The sequence below is a fragment of the Monopterus albus genome, unplaced genomic scaffold, assembly GCF_001952655.1.
Source record: "Monopterus albus unplaced genomic scaffold, M_albus_1.0 scaffold79.1, whole genome shotgun sequence".
Classification (NCBI taxonomy): Eukaryota; Metazoa; Chordata; class Actinopteri; order Synbranchiformes; family Synbranchidae; genus Monopterus; species Monopterus albus.
Window position 1 is genome coordinate 48,118 of NW_018127959.1, and position 21,315 is coordinate 69,432.

At 41.2% G+C, this 21,315-nt stretch overlaps 1 protein-coding gene across 21 annotated transcripts in view; it reads left to right on the top strand.

The window, feature by feature from the left end:
* The window catches only part of lrrfip1a (leucine rich repeat (in FLII) interacting protein 1a), a 35,429-nt gene extending 15,431 nt beyond the window's left edge, over positions 1 to 19,998 (top strand). For 2 of the 21 annotated variants that reach the window (XM_020606509.1, XM_020606515.1), the window contains 18 exons: positions 1,512 to 1,553; positions 2,284 to 2,334; positions 3,223 to 3,270; positions 3,350 to 3,391; positions 4,268 to 4,327; positions 4,853 to 4,936; positions 5,579 to 5,641; positions 6,128 to 6,205; positions 6,790 to 6,927; positions 7,523 to 7,549; positions 7,710 to 7,835; positions 8,178 to 8,249; positions 8,889 to 9,059; positions 10,963 to 11,055; positions 11,293 to 11,385; positions 11,570 to 11,662; positions 11,892 to 12,036; positions 13,595 to 17,127. In XM_020606509.1, coding sequence (XP_020462165.1) covers positions 1,512 to 1,553; positions 2,284 to 2,334; positions 3,223 to 3,270; positions 3,350 to 3,391; positions 4,268 to 4,327; positions 4,853 to 4,936; positions 5,579 to 5,641; positions 6,128 to 6,205; positions 6,790 to 6,927; positions 7,523 to 7,549; positions 7,710 to 7,835; positions 8,178 to 8,249; positions 8,889 to 9,059; positions 10,963 to 11,055; positions 11,293 to 11,385; positions 11,570 to 11,662; positions 11,892 to 12,036; positions 13,595 to 16,380 — 4,212 coding nt within the window. In that variant the 3' untranslated portion in view covers positions 16,381 to 17,127. Of the gene's footprint in view, positions 1 to 1,511; positions 1,554 to 2,283; positions 2,335 to 3,222; positions 3,271 to 3,349; positions 3,392 to 3,493; positions 3,596 to 4,267; positions 4,328 to 4,852; positions 4,937 to 5,578; positions 5,642 to 6,127; positions 6,206 to 6,789; positions 6,928 to 7,522; positions 7,550 to 7,709; positions 7,836 to 8,177; positions 8,250 to 8,888; positions 9,060 to 10,962; positions 11,056 to 11,292; positions 11,386 to 11,569; positions 11,663 to 11,891; positions 12,037 to 13,594; positions 17,128 to 17,617; positions 17,668 to 18,377; positions 18,496 to 18,626; positions 18,707 to 18,787; positions 18,893 to 18,991 lie in introns of those variants that run through there. The other 19 variants (XM_020606527.1, XM_020606528.1, XM_020606531.1 and 16 more) reach the window with 18 other exon arrangements.
* The last annotated feature ends 1,317 nt before the right edge of the window (positions 19,999 to 21,315 follow it).

A 21,315-nucleotide genomic window follows, 5' to 3' on the forward strand; every position in this document is an offset into this window, starting at 1 on the left:
TTTAACAAATCAAAGCTTGGCCCTTAATGATAATTCACTTATTTAAAGGAGCAGACTACCCGTCTGGCTTTGAATCAGCATGACCATCTGCCCCATTGGTGTGAAACCGCATGGGATTTACTGTGTTGAATTTACTACTTAAGTAGCTTGGTTTGAATTGTCCCGCACATCATTAGAGAGGTTGAGATACAAAGAGAAGACTTGGTGTGTGCGACTTGTAATCTGACTAAACATGTTGTGTTTTTGACTAATTCTCTTGCACTGTAAAAGGAAAGACTTTGCTGCTGTAGCAGGTGAGAACAGTTCATCAGTAATATGAGAACAGTAAGTTTTAAAACTCTTGCCATGTGATTGTAGCTAACAGTTTGTGTCAGTGGTTTGTTGGTTTGATTACCGGTTGAATGTGAGCATGCACGGCTGATTCTGTGAGCCGGTGTCCTCTACATAAAAACAGATTTTAAATGAACCAAAAAGGCAAGTGCTTGTTGATATGGCATTCACCTCACACCTTCATTCATGTGGTGTCCGGTCTTCATACTGGGGATGGACCTTTGGTAGCTTTTGATCAAATCTGTATCCATTTCTGAATCCACTTATCACATATATAGCCTTTCTAAACCCCTGCCCACATTCTTTATTGGTAATTTGTTTGGAGGGGAATGATGACATGTCTTAGTCTCATGCCTGTGCTGACCGGGTGTAGGGCTTTAGCTGTGTATTTAGTCTCTGCTCTCTGACATTCATTAACCCTGTCTGTATTTGTTTTCCCTCTTGCACCCAGGGCGAACAGCATTTGTGCTTCACTCAGGGCCTGTGGTGTAGCTGCAGAAGTAAAAGCAACACAATGGAAATAAAACTGATTTTATCATTCAGCAAATATTGACTCAAATCACTTTTCCTGAAACTGATGTCATTGCTACCGAGCACAGAACCTGACAGGTCGCAAATTACAGTGTTGCGTTTGATTACACCGAGGCAGCGCACTCGTCCTTCTCAAGTTATCAGAAATGCTACACGTTCTTAGAGATGAATACTTACACATGGATGTGTCCTGAATCCCTCCCACAAACACTGGCTCTGGTAGTTGTTTGAATGACTAGGGTAAAGTGAATCCACACTTTTGAAAGAGATCTGTAGTGTTCACTGTGTCAGTGTTGATGCTTTTGGAGCCCGTTCCAAAGACATACGTGTGGTTATTCCTACCTAATGTTGCAGCTTACTTGGCAGCTGTCTGTCTTGGCCAAATCATAACAATATATCCTAATATCACGATCCTAATATGAGATTAAAACATTCTGATTTTAAACTTAAAAGCAGCATTAGCTGGAATGTAAACCTGTAACTTGTTCTTGGACAGGACACCATTGAATCAGAGGGAAGACTGACCTCAGTTTGTTTACTACCTCATGCAACAGTTGTCTTTCTCATCCACCTGTCTCACTGACCTCTCTCTCTCTCTCTCCCTCCCTCTTCACACCTCTCATCTCCTTTCATCTTCACCCCCCATCCAGGAGGACAGTGAGAGATACTCACGTTCTTCACAGATGCGCACGGTGTGTAGCCTCCCTCTGTTTCTGCCTTCCCATGGTCCTTCCTGTATAATCTTGTCTTCCACCACTTGAAACATGTTGATGTACATGAAAATGGCAAGCTAGGAAGAGGACAGGAGGAGTCTGAGAATCCAAGCTTCAGGTTGACAGATTCAGCAGCAGGTTGTCATAACTATACAGTGAGGGTGTATATCATAGAGGCTCCTTTATTCAGAGAAGACTTACGTAAGCAACATTTTTATTTTATTGCATCACATCATTGCAAAGTGCTCTTTCTTTCCTGATGTGTTCTCAGTTCAGTTTGGTCTTGCTCAAACCATTTATTGTGAAACAGCGGTAGGAAGTGTTGAGTTCCACTGACTGAAGTGATTAGAATACAAACAGAGTACCTATTGTAAGAGGGATAATGCTGAAGAAAAGGCAAAAGATCACTGCAAAATGTATTGCCTTCTATATCTTTGTAATACAGGTAAATTGTTTTAATCTGGCCTTTATTTTTAGCTAGTCAGGCTATCGGACTTGTTCTTTGAATCTCAGCTTTTTAAAGATCTTTTGTTCTTAAGTGCATGATGTCAATAAAAACAGAGATCACATATAAGATTCGTAGAACAAACCACTGCTGGTTGAACATCTTTGGATAACTCACTCTTTGGTGTCACTGTTGAACTAAATCATACATTGTCTGGCCTCAAAGCCCTAACCATCCATTTCAATCTGTCGTTCCCTCACACAGTTCTCAGACGACGACGAGCGGATGTCGGTGGGAAGCCGGGGCAGTGTCAGGGTCCGTATCACTCAGACAGCACATGCAATAAAAATCCCTAACCCTTTGTTCCTTTCAGTCAGTATCAGATACCTTATGCTGTTTGATTCACAAAGAATAGACCTTGTGCCCTTGAACCTTTGGTGATGTGGAGGCCGTGCATGTGTCCTTGATAACTTAACAAGGTGCTGTCACTGTGTGTGGCACTCAGTGGTAGCGATGTAGTGCCGGATCTTGATGCAGCCGGGGCTTTTGGCGGATGGGTGAGGCCTGATGTGACTTGGAAGTGTAGATCACGGATTAATTTTTAACTCCTCGACATTGTTGTGCATAGATTTGTTTGTTTGTTTGACTAACAGGGTCTACCTTTATACAGTAATTTGTGAATATAGTGGGTTTCATGCAAGAGTCATTCATTGTTTTTGTTTTATAATTTTATAATAACTTTATAGTTTGAATGTATTACCAGTGAAGTTTTGTTGACTTGAATGACCTGTTATGTACATTAATGTGGACTAATTTAGTGAGTTTCATGTAATTCTGCCCAGAGATGATGCTGGATTATGCAGCTTGTTTACTTTGTGCTATGTAATTGTGGAAAAATCCTTCCTGCTTACGGCGATGGACCTTCTAGATCTTGGCTGAATCAGTTTTTGTTTTGTTATTTGCATGTAAATACACTGACCTTTTAGTATGGTTTTCACCACTGTGAAAAGTCCATTGTGCATGTGTTGCTTTCCCATCAGACATAAGACATGCAGGTTAAGTTCATCGGTGACTCTGCCTGTAGGTGTGAATGTGCGTGTGTGTGGTTGTCGTCTTAGTGTCAGCATTGTAATAGACTGGTGACCTGCTCTAGATGGCGTGTTCTCACACCTCATGGTTCTCCCTGTCTGTCTTCACTCTCAGGGCTCACATAAGAAGTCAAAGAAAAAGAAGAAATATAAAGACAAAGATGTACGTAAAGGCTCAAACTGCACACGTGGCCTTCACAGAAATGGCATCAGCGTTTCTCACTTGTGTTCTTTATTTACAGAGGAATGGCTGTGATGATGATTACAGTGTTATGTCCAGCAGGGTTAGTACTGTAGCTGCTTTGTAATCACTGTACAGACACTTGTATTTGCTCTGTTGTGTTAATTGCATGATAACTGTAGGAGAAGGAAAGTTACACACAAGCTGCATCCCATCACCCATGATTCTCCTTTCTCTCTCATGCTGTCAGTGCTCAAAACTCAGTGATGAAAGCAGAGTGTCTCGCTCCTCCAGGCTAGACCTCACGGTGCGTGTTGGTCCCCTCTGATCATACTACTGAGCAGCTCTGTACTTTTTGTCTGGTGAACTAACAGTAAACTGTGTTCTCTTGACACCATAGTGCAGCATGGAGTTTTGGCTGAAGAGTTTTATTGTTTTGATGCAATCTGCAGTAAGCAGAACCAAAAATGAGATTTTTGTATAACCTACTTGGCGGCTTTGGGTTGTGTGTTTGTGGCCAGGCTCTAACAGGATATCAATGATGCAAGAATGTGTGCAAGAACAAAGCAGAGAGGAAAATGTTCTGTAAATTCTATGGCTTATTGCTGCCTGTGGAAGGCAGCAATAAGCTGTGGACAGAGCCTGCTTGACTTGAAACATGATGAAGAACTGGCAACTTTAAATGATGAAAAATAAATAAATGGCAGTGGCACATAATTTAAACCTGCTTCTCTCATTTAACCAGGTCATTTCTGCCTCCAGCACAAGTGTTGACTAAACCCCTAAGTAACTTATTTTTTAAACCCATCATTTAAATCATTAGCCTCCAGACTAATAGCTACGTATCAGTATAACAGCATGTTGTGTGTTACAAAGTGAAAGTCTGATGTTGGAACCCAGCTTTGTGCTGGCAGAGGGATGTGGTGAACCTAGTTGTTGTGCTGGTTTGATGATGTTGACTGTGCTCCCTGATTCTCAGAGCTCCAGATTGAGTGATGACAGCCGACCTTCTCGTGCGTCCAGATTAGACCTGCAGCCGGTGGGTGGCACTGCACTGCAGACAGTTTGTTTCTCATCCCGTGTCTCATGAACACACTGAGTTGAACTGTAGCCTGTGAACCTTTTTTTATAAACAGGCACGTAATGATTTCTAATCAAGGCACTCTGTGTTTTACTAAACAATGCAGTACATTTATCTGCATGTATTGGTTTCTACAGAGGCTCCTCAGTGATGTGGTTTCTTTGTGCTGAATTCCCCAGAGATGCAGTTTAAATGACTGTGTTTGGAGCTCAAAGTGCGGCCATCTTTTCTGTCTCAGTTTGTACTTTTTGTCAGCATGCTGGCTGCCTTTGTTTTCTGTATTAAAACCAAGCAGCACTCGTGACTTCCACTACCAAATGTGTTTGCACCATTTGATGAAGACATTGCTAAAAGGTGCAAGATACACTTTTGATGAAGAGTTGGATGATTTTTCTGAACTTCCCATCCTTTGTCTTTACTCCCATCTTCCTCCTTATATTTACTAATTACTTTTGCTTCCGCATTCCCTTCTCCTCATTTCAGGCTTCTTATGCTTCCTCGGACTTGTACGGTCTCAACGGCCTGTCCACCACAAGAAACCCAGTTTCAGCTTTCAATGGTTACCAGGTCTGTGTACGGAAAGTTGCACATTAACATGTAAACATTTGACAAACCTTGGCTGCTACTCTGGTTTGGCTTTAACTGTTTACCCTCTTTGAAGGGGACAAAAGAAAACAGAATTTAAAGTACTTAGTTCAATCTATATTTATTTGCCTGTGATCTCTCTCTTGCAAATGCCTTTTTCTTCCCACGTCATCTCTTCTTGCAGTTCTACAGGTCACTCAGTCCGAACCCCCAGCAGCTCTATCATAGGGTTGGTTCAATTCACCTCTAGCTTACTTTTTAACCTCTTACACCTTGTGTTAACCGACACAGTGTGTTTATTCATTCACACCAGTGTTACTGTGAACGCAAAAGATTGAGCTTGTTTGTCTCCAGAGCAAAGAATTTGATCATTAATTTAAGGGCTTCTAGTATAATGCTTCATCAGTTTTAATTTCGCTCATCAAGGACATCAGTCACGGCAAACTGCTTTATATTTGAGGTTTGAATTGAGCCACATTTCAGGCACTGCAGGAAGGCTCAGGTTTTTCATCACAGAGTAGAAATGCATGTAATAATATCTGCCTCAGAGAAATAGTACCTATTCACACTGCTGAAGCGTGAGCATACTGCTTGTACTGTATGTGTGTGACATGTCATGTGTAGAGTTCCTTGTATGAAGACGGTCTCTGCAGTGGATCACGGCGAGTCGCTGGCTCCAGCTCCCATGTAAGGATGAGTTGGTTTGACACCATGAGGGTGACCTGGATGAGTGTGATCTTGCATTGTAAGCTGTTTCTGAATTCAAAATACTAACACTCATTTAACAGAAGAGTGCATATAAATAAGTGTGAACATGAGTGTGCTGTGACATGTTTGGCTGTGTGACTACCATCAGTTTGAGGTGGCTATTGTTTGTCAAGTTAGAAGGGCCTTCCATGAATCTGTAGTGGCTTTAATAAGCGAGTGATTTTCTGCTACTGCATGGGGAAAGTTGTGACTGAATTCTAATTCCAGTTCAAAACAAAATTTGTGTGAGGACTTTGAATGTGGATAGAATCTAGATATGCATTATGCACTAAGCTAACAGTGAATTGGAGTGTAAACTGTGGCATCACTTAACCCACCTAAACGCGTTTTGTTTAAGCATGTGCATGCGTATTTGTGTTGGACTACACACCTACCCAGAAACCTAACGTTGTTTTCTCTCTGCAGCCTTTAGATTACACTAGCTATCGCAGCTCTGGCTCCAGAACCTCCAGCAGGGCCGGTTCAGCCCGCGCCAGCCCGGTGGTGAGCCCTTATTCCCCAGACACTCTGTTACTCAGTCTGGGGTTTAAATGCATCATATGTGTGCACAGAGCAAAATGCTGAGTCTCCATCTTGCTTCGTCAGTTACACTGGACTATAGCATTTTGATTGGTTCGGTGTCAGACATTAGATGCATCCAGTCTCTGATTAGACTCTTCGTTCTGGGTGTTAGTGTTGCCATGGTTTGCCGAATTTGGCACTGTGAAAACATTTTGTTCTGTGTGCACAGTACAAACTGGTATTTCTTGGTGGACCTGTATAGCACATTGGTTGGAGCGTGTTTATAATTAGTTTTGCTAGTATGTCAGGAATTGAAGCTGAATTCAAGTTAGAAAATTCACATTAATGACTGAAATGTAACTGAAAGTTAATGCTTTTCTATATGTAAGAAAAATAATTTGAGGGGAAAAAATGTTTAGTCTTTTGAGCACTAATGATCATTTGTAAATAATTTTCTATCTTAATGTCCTCATACATTTTCCAGTGATCTTGACTGACGGTGTTGAACTGCTCCTTGAGTTGTGGTTTCTTTGTTGTTGTGTTCTGCCCCCTGGTGACTGATGTAGGACAACTGCAGCTCAGTTGCCAGTTATTTAAGAAGTGCAGCTGGTAGCAGTGGCCTCCGCGGGGACCTGGACAGTGTTACTATTCCTGACTTTTCAGATGTGAGTCGTTTTGCACTTGCCAGAGGCCGAGGCTGTGATGTGAGCAGAGTTCCTGTTTCGTTGCTTTTATTTATTGGTTGATAAAATGTTGTTTCCTTTTTTTGCTGCCTGTTATTTCTTCTGTGCATGTCCCTCTACAAGGAGAGCTGATTGTACACTGTGCTTGTGTCAGAGGTTAATTTACACGTTGACTGAGACTGGACCCTACCAGTGTGTCTTGTATCAAGATGGTTGTGTGTGTCGTGGAGAGTCGAAATTGAGGATGGTGTGATGTTTGAAGTGTTTTGTGTTTTGTTTTTTTTACATAATCTGTTGAATGAATTATGAGCCAATGTATTGGGATATTTATTTCCAAGGGAGTTTTGACAACACCTAATTATTTGCATGGTCTTGTGTATTAAAATAAATGTGCCTTTTTCTTAATATATTCATCAGTAGAAAGAAGACTGGAGGACTTAATATTATTTTGTTTGTTCTCTTTCATTAGGCAGTGTCAAGGTAAATCTTCTTATTGCTGTAGAGCCGCCTGTAGTGACGGTTTAGTTTCCTGCCTTCCCTCCTCGGTTCATCCTCTTGGCCCTGTGGCCTCTGCCGTTCTCTGATTGCTCTGACTGTGTTTTCTTTGTCTCTACAGGTGGAGGACAAAGATTATCTTGAGAAGGTGAGGGAGCCGCTTATCCAAATATTTATTTTATTGTCATTCAACATTCACTAAGTGACATCAGTTAATGGAAAATAATAACCGGAGATCCATGTTTGATTTTATTTTGTGCTTTACAATTTGTTTTAAATTTATAGATATAGTTTTTTCTCTTTCTCAGGGATCTCGAGCTGCTTCTACCTCAACAGGAGCAACCCTCACCTCCTTAGGTGGAACATCCTCCCGGAGAGGAAGCGGAGATACAGCTATATCTGTAGACACTGAGAACTCCATACGAGAAATCAAGGTGAAAACAAAAAATAAAACAGTTCTGTGTCAGAGCAGGAACGGTGCTGTATTCACAGCAGATGAAGGGTAGCACAGGGTGATCCCTCACTGATGAGAAAAAATCTGGATTTCACTGTTTTCTGAGATGTTTGCATCAAACTGACAAATGTGGAAAGAAGTACACAGATTTAAAGGATGTTTTCTTCTTTAAAAACTTATGTTCTGTGTTCATGCTGTTTTCCTTCTTTCTGCAAAACATGTGTTACTATGTTCATTGTTCAGTCACCAACCTTGCTGCTTCACCCTTTCTTGTGCTGCCACACTGTGCTTCTCTGCTCACTGCTGCTGCACTCTTCACCAGGAAATTCATGAGCTGAAGGATCAGATTGAAGATGTGGAAGCCAAGTACACACAGAACCTAAAAGAAGTCAAGGTATAAGCCTGAAACCCCCTCAGAGCTCCAACTCCAGATTCTAGCTAACTAACAGGGTGGCTGTGTATTGAGACCACCTCCACTACATGTCAATTTAACCAGCTGATAGTCTGAAAACTCCAAAAACTTTTGAATTGATTCTGGAATAAACTGAATATTTTGCTGCCCTACCTATAAAACATTTGCCTTGTCGAGACCCTGTTCATGCAGCAGGAGCAATACTGGTGCTCCAGACACGACACCAATATTCACACATACTGTGGTCCTTTTTGAGACTGAAATGCCTGTGTAATGCATTCTTTCTCTTTCATTTCTTCCTGTTTTCTAACCTGTGTGTAAAAATACAAATGGCCAGTTTTAACTAGCAAAGCTGCGCCTGCATTTTGCAGCTGCTGTCTTTCTTCATTTTAGTATGTGTGTTAGTCTGTACATCTTTAAAACTTCACTACTATCATTTCAAATTGTGACAGAGAAGCACACAGGTACAACTTCCATGACGAGTATCCATGATTTACTACAAACATGTAGCTTGTCTATACTATATGACAAAGGAAAGGGAGTCTCTGCAGGTTCTTTTCAAGATGTTTTATCTGAGCCAGCACCTGTTATATTCATATTCTCTTTATTTGATAACATTAGGATGCCTTAGCAGAAGCTGAGGAAAAGTACCGTAAAGCCATGGTGTCCAATGCTCAGCTGGATAATGAGAAGAACAACCTGATGTACCAGGTGGACACACTGAAGGACTCGCTTATGGAGCTGGAGGAGCTGCTGTCTGAGTCACGCCGGGAATATGAGGAGAAAGTCAAGGTACAGCAAACAGAGCAGTCATCGTTGAACCTGAGAGTTTGATAGAATTATGCCAGGTGACAACCCCTTTGTTATCTGGGGTCCCACAGGGCTCAATTTTGGGGCCTCTGCTTTTTTCACTGTATTTACTTCCCCTTGGCTCTATTGTTAGGAAACATGGTGTCTCTTTTCATTGTTATGCTGACGACGTCCAGATTTTTATGCCGTTGAGTAAGGATGACACCTATCAATTCAGCCGCTTCTATCGTGTCTTGATGATATTAGGGGCTGGATGTTGTTAAGTCGTTTAAAGTTAAATGATGCCAAAACCGAAGTTGTAGTGTTTGGCCCGAATACGTCTGATGACCTTCTCCCGGTAGGCTTAGGGTTCTTGGGGCAGTATGTGCGAACAGTGATCACTGACTTAGGTGTTAAAATAGACTCCAACTTGACAATGGAAAGTCAGATAAACTCGGTCGTAAAATCTGTTTTTTTTCTATCTCAGGCAGTTAGTGAAAGTAAAGCCCTTTTTGTTGCGGCAGCATTTTTGAGACGGTGATCCATGCGTTTGTTACATCTCGCATGGATTACTGTAATGTATTGTACTCTGGAGTCAGTCAGTTGTACTCTGGAGTCAGTCAATCGTGTCTTGCCCACCTCCAGAGGATTCAGAATGCTGCCGCTTGGTTATTGGTAGGGGGGCATAAGAGGGACCACATAACTCCAGTTCTGGCATCTCTTCACTGGCTTCCTGTGCGTTTTAGGATTTGTTTTAAGATTCTTTTATTTGTTTATAAGTCCTTGAATGGGCTTGCACCTTCTTATCTTACGGAACTTTTACATCCGTATAATCCGTCGCGGTGCCTTAGATCAGCTGATCAGCTTCTTCTGGAGGCACCAAGGGCCAGGCGGAAAACTAGGGGGGATAGAGCTTTCGCTGTGGTGGGTCCAAATTTGTGGATTGCATTGCCTCTTTATATGAGGCAGGCCCCATTTTTAAGTCATATTTGAAGACCTATTTGTATTCATTGGCGTTTGGACAGGACTGAGACTCTTTCAGATTGAGTAATTCCTTGATTGGACCCAAATGTATGTTTTATTGTTTTTATTTTTATGTTATGATTTTAGATTTATATTGTATGTTAAGCACTTTGGTCAGCTATGGCTGTGGTAAAGCACTATATAAATAAAGGTGAGTTGAGGTGTTATTTACCTGACCAAATTGTAGACGGTGACATGATGACGATTTTTTAATTTCTACTGGGAATCTCTGTGCTCTGAACAGGTTGTCTAAAAATGAATTTTACTGTATCCTGGACTTCTCTTGCCAGTTGTGAATTAATGTTTTGCTTTGCACAAAATAAACACGAGGCAGGCAATGGGTCACACTGAACAGAAGCTGCCTTTGTCTAAAGTTCCATTATGATCACATGGTAATGCACTTAGAGAGACTGAAAACATCCCATTTCAGTTGTTCATGTCTTATACAGGTTACTCTTTGACCGTCAGCTTTGAAGCCTCAGATATTACAGCATCAATATTCAGGACACTTTCCTAGTAGAAGACATGAGAATAAGTGATCAGCTGAAGCTGGTCATGGAACTCATACATGTGTGTTATCATGTCGTGCTCACGCCAAACGACAGCTTAGTCAGATTTTAGTTGGCTCAGTTAATACAACCCAGAGTTAAGGCTTTGTTTTGACTCTGCAACTTCACAAATGCAGTTAAACAGCATTATACAGGTGTTTTCTAGGGAAACCTAATATTGTGTATGTATCTGCCAAATGGGGAGTATAATGTACACAGTGCTGAACAGCTGTTGAATCACACAGACATCACCTTCATCAGCAGTAGAAATGGCTTTCCTGTAATAGTTTTGGTTTAGCTGTTGAATTAGCGGCTGTGTCTCTTGTTCCCCGCAGGAATTTGAGCGAGAGAAACACGCCCACAGTGTGCTTCAGTTCCAGTTCAGTGAAGTGAAAGAGACACTAAAACAAAGTGAAGAGCTGCTAAATGTGAGTATTCGTCTTCACTGTGACTGTGGAACAGAACGCAGCCTCTTCTGGGTTAAAAGATATGTACCAAATAAAATCAGCAAACTGCCTTTTACTCATTTAGAAAAGGTGCATGTTGAGGTGCTTTTCAAAGCTTCTTCCTTTCACCCACTGTACTGTATGCAGTATGCTTGCACTGCATTTCTCTGTTTGCTGTATCTCTTCCTCTCAAACATTTTTCCTTTTCTTGCTGTTTAGGAGAACCGTCAGCTACGTATGAAACAAGATGGTTTTGTTAGAGAAGTCTCTGATCTGCAGGAGACACTGGAGTGGAAGGATAAAAAAATTGGGGTAGAGCCTATGAACCCTGGTTTAGCAGTTTCTTTTATTAACTTGATCACAGTAGCATTTACTTTTACTTGCCTGAATTCAGTTCAGCTACTTTGCTTGAAACTGAACGCCTGCTTTTGCTTTCACCTCTTTTACACAAATTTGTTCCTCTTCTGCACTCTCTGCCACTGGGGGCTGTGCTCAGGCCTTAGAGCGACAGAAAGAATACACAGATGCCATCCGAATTGAGCGAGATGAGCTCAGAGAAGAGGTGGTGAAGGTGAAAGACATTCTCAAGGTACTCAGGCAGTGTGGGCCGTGTTAATGTCTCATATTGCTGTCTGAAGTGTGGAAAAAAGTTTTGAATATATTAATAACATGATAATTCTGCCTTGAAAAGAAACTGTGATGGTTCAATGAATTAAAAAAAAAAAGTGATTTTATACATCATCTTTCTTCATCAAAGCCAAACATTCAGAGTTTATATTGGAACCTATTTTCAAGTTGTGATCTCTGACTTTGTTTAGAAACATGGTATAGTGTTGGGACCCGATCTGAACATCAATGGAGACATTGGTGAGGCAGAAGTCGATGGGCCCCCCAGTGGAGACTCTGCCCCCAGCCCGGCTCAAGAGTCACTGACCTCCCCAACTGAAGGGAACAGCATCCTTGGTAAAACACACTGTGGAATCAAATCTTTAGAGCTTGGCTTGGCATAAGACTAACTGAAGATGGTCATTCCAAAGTGTTTGAGTAGTGATAAGACAGAAACTTCAGTCTGTGTTAGTGAGTAGCTTAACAATTAGCATATCAATTTTCAAATAACTAATTTTGGGGTGAACTCTTCAGTTCCTCGATCTGTGCTCCTGGAAGGTTGTTACTTTAACTCATTGCACTGATTTTAAAGGATGGTGGTTGTCTATATTTTCTTGCTATTGAAAGGTCATTTTTGAACCTGGGTGCCTTTAGTAGCTGGTTTTAGATATCACCTCTTAAGCCAACATGAATGAGAAGTCTTAGTGCCCAGAACAATGACTAGAACTAGACGACCTCTGCAGAGAAAGGTTGTCATACACAATAAGTGAAAGATTCAGGACAGTTATAAACTGGACCCTGTAGTAAGATTGTCTTATCAGCTATTTTTCAATTTGTAAAAACGTCCCATGAGAAGACTAAAACAACAATAATGTAACCTACATAAAAGAAGTATGTGTTTAGCCACAGGCTGATCTGTCCGGTTTCTCTGTGGCATAGAGCTGCCTTGTTGTTTAAGAACTATGAAAACAACACAGGGAGCCACACTGTGGCACTGGGTGGCCTGTTGGGTCATTAATAAACACATATGCTGTCTTTTACTTTTGAGTCGGCTCCACAAACACCGTCCTGATGTTGCAAATACTCGCTAGAGCTCTAAATGTGCATCAACCTGCAGCTGAAAATAGACCCCAACAAATGTTTACTCTTGTTTGAGTGATGTTAGCTAAAATGGTATGTACGCAACTTGTTTTTAGGAATTTACTGAGCCTTAAAAAAAGTAGTTGGCCAATCTTTAGTACAAACCAGTGGGCCAATGAAGTTGTAAAGAGAGATTGGACCAATTAATGCATTTTCATGGAAAAACTAGTTGAGGAACAACAAGAAAAATATCGAGAATCACCAGCCTTGTCCTGAAATTAACATCTTGCTTCCCTCTAGAAACTAACATTCCACTGATAGACTTGTCTTCATTACTTATGTTTGTGCTTTGTTTCTCTTGCACCTTTTCTAATCATTTTGTTCTGAATCCAACTAACTTTTGGTGTGTGAGTGCTCACAGGTGTCTAGTGGCATACTGACAGGGTTGGATGGTATTAATCAGCTTTATTTTTTAAAGAAACAAGTCAGTGATGTGTAGAGAAGATTTGTTTGGATTGTTGTATATATATACTGGTGTCTATATCCTTGTGTTGCTGGTGTCAGTCTTTTTTTTTTTCCTTGTCTTGATGTGCTGGGGATGAAGGATTTCTTTTCGGTGTTTCTCCTGAATTTCTTCTTCTTCTTCTTCTTGTCCGTCATGTGCTTCTCTTGATCATCTTGGCTCTGCGCTTCCCTTTCTGGCCACTGAATCAATGAGGCGTTCTGCCTTACCTCGACTTCTGCTGATGCACTTCCTGATAAAGATTATGCTTTAAAAAAAACATGTCTTACATTTTTGGTCTTTTATCACCGTATCCTCTCCATGATCTCTCAGGCAGCACAGAGAAGAATCAGTTGAGAAGTAGCAGAGAGGAAGACATGGACCCAGGGCAGCATGAAGAAATGCTGAATGAGGAAACTAGTGAGAATCACTTGAGCTCTGATGTGCTCTGTAATGCTGGTGATGTGAACACACTGGAAACACCTAGCAAAGAACAACCTACAGAAGAACAACAGACATGCTTATCCACAGAGGAAGATGGTGTTGGTGAAAATGGGCTCAACAAGGACTTAAATGTTTCTATTAATGACCATTCAGTCACAGAATCTAAAGATGTAATCATTTGTAGCCCAGAGGAAAGTGCTCTAGAAACAGAAACACATGGTGGGGGAGATTCAGGAGAGACAAGTAACCCAGATTTAGGGGAGACAGAAACCAAAAGCAGCAGTGTTGATATTGTAGAGTCATGTAACAAGGTTTTTGAAGAGCAAGAAAACAAAGAGGAAGACACTGAGGAAAGTAAACTGAGGAATACAGAATCATGTCATCAGCAAAAAGTCATAGAAGATGTTAGGAAAGAAAATTTACCTGATGGGTCCATTTCAGCTGTATCAAACACTGAACCTCAACAAGAGCCTGAGAATGCTGAAGAGGCAGAGAACGATGAGACAGAGGAATTATCCAGTAAAACTCAGCCTCAGGGTGCTCCTACTTCAGGCAAAAAGAAGAAAAAGAAGAAGAGAAGCAAAAAGAAAGGAGGGACTCATGAGGATAAGAACCAACAAAAACATGGAACAGAGAAAGAAAGCAAAACAGAAGAAGGCATACAGTCAGCTAAAAGAGGTAATGGGTCAGCAACAGAACCCAAAACTGATGGTTCTGTCAGTGAAACCTTCAAGGAATCAAAGATGGATCAAATTAGCAATGAGCAGGGGGTGAAGGGAACTGAGAAAATAGATGCAGTAGAAGCAGTGGAGCCCACTGAAACTTTTCTACACAAAGAAGTAAGAATGGATCATGTTACAAATGAGCGGGACAAGGAACAAAGTTTAGAAGCTGAGAAACAGACACCCACTGAGACCCTTTGTCACATTGAATCTAGAGATGAACCCACCAAGGATAGACAGGGCAAAGAAGAAACTTTGGAAAGCGAGAAAGTAGAAGAAATGGAATCTGTGACAAGTCCTTGCGAGGCCAGTGTCAGTATGCCTGATCTTACTGACACCTCCAACAGTACTGAGAGCACTGGCTTTGACAAATTACACAACTCTAAAAGTGGGGACATCTCCGCTAATAGTGAAGACATCCATAGTGAGTCACAAATAGTTTATCACAGAGAAGATGAAGTTGGGTCTGATGATGAGTTGAAACCTGAATTCACATCTAACCCAGAGAGCAGCCTTGAAACAAATGGTAAAGAAGACATTGAAGCTGAATCACATCTTCCAAGCAACTGTGATGTTGCTGCTGATGAATCCGAGTCCACAAACCGTTCTGAGAGGAAGGATGACATATCAGTCTTGCCGCCATTTACTTATGATTTCAGTCTTGATCTCAAAAGCTCGTCTGTCTCAGAGCCACCATCAGAGCCATATGTACCCAGGAAATCACTTGGCAACGACATCCTCATCAAAGTTTCTGATGTAAGATCTGAGGAGGAGGCTGCTGGAGATGATGAGGAGCCAAGAACTGTGACTGAGCAACTTTGCTTTTCTCCCAGTGTCACCTCCCCAAGTCATGATGATTATTCAGAGCTAAAACAAGACAGCTCCTCCTTTTCTGTTCTTACTGGAAACTTAAGGGAATCTGAAGATTTTGTCAAGACAGATGGCTCCTCATACGATGAACAACGTGACAGTCTGTGTCCTTTGGAGACTGTAGCTCAAGCTGAACAACTGGAGGATATGGCAATCCAGACATTAGTGTGTGTGGATTTTAATGATGACTCAAACATGAAAGTGTCTTGGCAAATAGAAGCGATCAAAACCACTGACATGTTAAACATGCCAGACTCTCCAAAAGAAGCTGTTGAGATTGGTTCTTCGGTCAAGTGGGAATCAGCTGTTGCAAAAGATCCAGAACATAAAACCAGTCCAGATGATAAGGAAAGTGAGACATCTCTCTGTCCTTTGGCTGAGCAACTGCAGGAATCCAGCAAAGACGAGTCTGAGGATAATGCTGTATCTCAACCCAACCAACGCAACAGCGATGAAGAGGATGGTGACGATGAGGAAGGGCAGTCTTTTGATTTTGATGACATGGATATGGAAGCAGCTATAGCAACAAGTCTCCCAAAAAATCCAGATCAGGAAATTGTGGAGGAAGGAGCTGAAGTCATATCAGACCAAAGTACTGAGACAAATAAAAATATGCAAGACAGGCCGGTTGAAAGCAGTGACGAGAAGCGTACGGTTGGTGAGGATAACCAGGAAGCTACACCGCATAAAGAATCGGATAATACTCCTCAAGGCAACAACAACTCTTCTCATGAGGAAGCCATGTCTGCACAGGAGGAGGATGTGGAAAATGTGTGTGAAGAGCAGGTAAACACACCGAAAGAAGAAATGTGTATAGCAGATGAGGCAAGGGACGTTACAGAGGAAGGAAAGGTTTTGATTGCTGGAGAGTTAGGTGATGTTGCAGAGGACATTAACCAGGCAACATCTGAACCAGTAGAGGAAGAATTGGATGCAATTAAGCATGAGGTGCAGGGTGAAGCCTTGGTTTTACCAAAGAGTGCAGACCAAGTGGGCAGCAGCACAGAGCCACCACAGTCAGGGAAGGATGTGAAGAAGAATGGTAAGAAAGGCAAAGGCAAAGAGGACTGTAAGATGTCATAGTTCACCAGCAGTACAGCAGATCATATAATGCACAGTATAAAGATTTATTTGATCTTCCTTTCGCTAGTTTTTGCTTGGCTCTTTACAAAGCGGTAATGGATGTGCAGAACCTCACAGTTCTGTGACATGAACATTAGTGTAAGTGTATATATATATATTTTAAATCTGTATTACTAGTCCAAGGTCAAAACATCAGTTTTCATTGAGACAGTATGTGCAAAAAAAAAATTGGTTTGTGGCGATCTGAGAATGTAAACTCGCTAACTGCAGGCTTTACTATCGACAGTACAATACCTGAGACATCAGGTGACAGATTTTTAGTTATTGATGCACAGTTGTCATGCTGCTTATGTTTCCTGGATAGTATTTCTCTGCAGCATTATCACATCTGTTATGCAATATGCATTTCCAGGAACGTGTTCATGTATTCATGTTATAGGTGTACAATAAAAACACAAATGTTAATTGGTAATTTTTTTATTGGGTCTATTGTGAAGTAGCTTTTACAGTACATGTTAAGATAGTTCTGCTATACCTGTGGTTGTGAAAGTTAAAACATGCTCAAACCGTTTTGTTCACAGGAATGAATGTCTCTTGTTTGACTTAAACATTGTCATTACCATCCACAAGGACTCTGATATCTAAAGCACAAAAAATAAATGTATGTTTGCATTTTGTTGCACTTACTGGAAAAGATGAATGTGGTGCCTCCCTTGTTAAATGCCAATAAACACCCTCCTGTTGCCAGTTCCAAATGTTTGATTTAAATGCATTTCTGTTATGAAATTCCATGGGGACATGATAAATGCAATCTGTCAGCTCTTGGCAGGAAATGTTAGAACCATGTTTTTCATTCAGCACATTCACTTTGAGATGCCCAAATCAGCACATTGTGTGAGCGTCATCCTAGAAGCTGTGCTCTCTTGCATTGATCCTCCTCGTTGCAGTTTGTGCATGTTAGCATCCCCCCTCACACCTCCACACCATCACTTACCCATGGATGCCCATTCTGTTGCATGCAACGGCCTCCCACCCTGACCCAGCCCCCCGCCCCTCCCACCATCTCCTTGGCTCCTCCCATCCCTGGTATGTTAACTTAGTTTTTCTTTTTACAGCTGCTGTTGTACTATGGCATTGTGATGCATGACACTTCATAGTGAATTCTTTATGCGACAAAGATGTGAATTGAGCTTTTCTGAGACATGAACTGTCTTCTCAATCACATTTTATCTTTTAGAGATTCGCCTGAGGAAACTTGTGGATGAGCGTGAAAAAATGATAGAGCAGGTGAGTCAATGTGGCAAGTTTTAGTTTACTGCTGCTTTAACAGTAGTCCCCAAGTAAAAATTGAAATATCAGAAGCAAAGTTGTGAGCCAAAAGGGAGCTTACTGGCTGACATGACATGTTCTTTTGTAACCATGGATGTAAGCATTAATTTATTTTGAGTCATTCCTAAATAGAAAACATCACTGTTGTAAATACCCAACACCAAATGTGTATTCATCCGCAGCTGAAAATACTCCCCAGCAAATGTACTTTGGTCCTGTTTGTGTATGTCTGATTAAAAACCACAATGCCCAGCTGCTTTATGTATTTACTCCTTTCTTGAAACTACATATTTGTGATCTGTTTTTAAAGCTGCTCAGATAAATCCTGCTGGCCACTACCTGTTCAACAGCAGGTGAAGTTAACAGCCAGCAACTGAAAGATCTTTTTCTCAGGAGCTGGTTGAAACCATAACGGAGCCAGAAGAAGAGTGAATATTTGATGTCAAGGCACTAAAGCAGAAATCCAAATGAATGCTAGTTTTGTTGCGCGTCTGCTGCAGGTGTAAATAAGCAATTGTTTGCCAACTTGCTAGCAATGTAATATGCAATTATTGAGAGATAGGATTATTTAAAAGATTTCTGGTGTCACCTATTTATGACGAATAAAATGAGGGGGCCAGCATCATGTGTGTGTTATCAGTGAGCTGATTTTACAACTCCATTAACAGATAAAGAAACTAAAGGACCAACTGGAGCAAAAGACACAGAGTGGCACGCAGAGCGCTTCAAGTCCAGACAGTGAAATAGTTGAAAACGGCAATGATCCCAACATAATGGAGCTACAGAGTAAGTGTACACACAGCATGCTCATCAACAGATTGGTTGCATTGCTCTACTTGAGCATGCCCTCTAGCTCAACAATGCTTTTACTTGAGCATGCCCTCTAGCTCAACAATGGTTGCTTTTGCTCTTGTCAGGAGATTCCAACAGGCAAATAAGTGACTTGAAGTTTAAACTGGTGAAGGCAGAACAAGACGCCACTGCTTTAGAACAAAACGTAAGCCACAGAATCATGAATTCATAGGGTTGCTTGAAAACTTAATATTCTCAATCAAGAAGTCTATTGTTTGGTCTTCAGGTGACCAGACTGGAGGGTCAGGTGACACGCTACAAGTCTGCAGCAGAGAATGCAGAGAAAGTGGAGGATGAGCTAAAAGCAGAGAAAAGGAAACTACAGCGAGAGGTAGGATGTGTTTTCTCACAATGCCTGATTAGGAGCTAGCCTGTTTCACAAGTTAATTTTAATTAGAAATCGTTTCTCTGTATCGATTTCACCCAACAGTTGCGGTCAGCTCTGGACAAGGTCGATGAACTTGAGTCAAACAACAGCCACCTATCAAAAAGACTGGAGAAGATGAAGTCATGTCGTGGCATGGCACAAACACCATAGCAGCGCCCCACCCTTGCACATCAGCTCCATCTTGTCTATGTCCAAAACCAACTGATCCCATGGAAATGGCACCATGCATTCTGGGTTTCTCTTTCATCTGCCTGATAGCAACAATTAGAAAAAGAATAAAATCTGTTTTCTGTCTAAAGATCTATGCTTTATGCACATACCCACAAAGTACATGAAGTGGGGGAGCGGATGTGTGTGTGCGCTTCATGACTGCTGAACTTGTGCACTACTCTGCTTTGGGGGGATTGCGCCACATAGAGGGCCCTGAGACTTGAACATCACCACCTCAGATGGATTCACCAGTCACTTGCTTTGCTCACGTGGATCACAGAGAAATTCAAGAATAGACAGGTGACAGTGCAGTGAACAGTACCGATGTTCATGGCCCAAGACTGTTAAACCTTTAGTGGATGCCAGTGCTTTGTGTGTGTGTTGTGAATGAAAAGTGTATTTTCCTTGTATGACCTTTGCATCCAAAGCCAAACTATTGTTAACAATGTAAATGTTTGGGGGTCAGTCCACATATTGTGTTAAAACTGAGCAGGGGAAAAGGGCTTGCTCCACTTTTACAGGCCCACAGTCAACTGTAGTTCCGTTATGTAGCAAGCAGTTGTACAGGTTATTGAATGTTGAACAGTTTCACCTACAGAGAGTAACCACCCTTCTATCAGATACTAATATCTCCAGGCTTCTTTCTGCTCCATATGGTCAGTCACTGGTTGGCTCTTGTGCACACACTTAAATGCTGAGATTTACACATGAAACGTGACAACGGGGACTCAAAGATGTTAGGAGACACTGAACACTGGGGAGATGTTGCTTCACCGTTTACAAAGCTTTAACAAGGAAACAAAGATCTGTAATCTTTGTGCAATAAAATTTCAAATCATGTGGCATCTGTGCGTGTGCATTATAGTCATGGACACAAGTCGTTTCCCCGTATACCATGTGAAGGTTTTCAGCTCAGCGTCTTTTATTAGGGCCATAGTGGCTACGTTGGGCTACATGTGATAGTTAATTCTTGTCCTTTGGAAAAGCAGTTTGGAAAGCTCTGGAACAAGACCTCGACTTGAAGTTGTCAGCGTCTTTAGTTGATAGAATCAGAATCAGAATCAGCTTTATTGGCCAGGTGTGTCGGACGCACGAGGAATTTGACTCTGGTACATCGGCTCTCAATGTGTATGTGCGTATCCCCATGCAAGGGGCAAGTAAACAGTAAACCAGCATAAGGCTGTGTAATATAACAAGATAAGCAGTATTAACAGCAACAACCAGTGCAAACAATGCAAAATAAGTATAAACAGGCAGTAAACAATGCAGACAGAAGAATGCTCATTGTGGCATCAAATTCAAATCAAATTTTATTTGTATAGCACCAAATCACAGCAAAAGTCATCTCAGGACACTTTACAAAGTAAGGTCTAGACCTTACTGTTATCAATATTATTACAGATGGAAAACCCAACAAATGGGATAACTAGGAATAAAACAGTGTACTTAAAAAATAGAGACCTGTATGGATCTGTGTAATCTGTACAATGTACATTTACAGGTATTGCACTGAGGGTTATTGTCTAATCATACTGTCGTGGGTCAAGTGTTCATCAGAGCGACAGCCTGGTGGAAGAAACTGTCCCTGTGCCTGGTTGTCTTGGTGCACAGTGACCTGTAACGCTGTCCAGAGGGGAGGAGTTCAAACAGAAGTTCAATATTTTGTCAGCTTCTCATAATGTAAAAAGATCGTTTTAATGAGCCTTTCCACATTTAAAGGCGGTATATTTTCTCATTTCTTGATTCCATATTATTCAGTTTTCAGAATAAATGTGTGATAAGACCACTTTATTTGCTGTAGTTTGCAAACAAATGATTTCTAGCAAGAAAGCTTTCTTTGTAAAAATAAAATAACTTGGCTTCTAATAAAAGTTGTAGTAACATGAAAAACGGCCTGTCAGCATATGGATAAAACAAATCCACATTATAATGTGAGAGAATATTTGTTATGTGACAGTAATACACTAAATCATAAAGCCAAGGTAGACTTCACTGCAGCCATCCTTTCAAAGTGGTGTTTACAAAATACAGTATTTACACTTAATGAATAAAAAGGGGTTTCAGGAAATAATGATTGTGTTCTCAAAACAAGAATGTATTGTTTAGAATAAGGTAAAGGTCAACTGTAAAGTGACTTGTATCTGGATTATCCACAA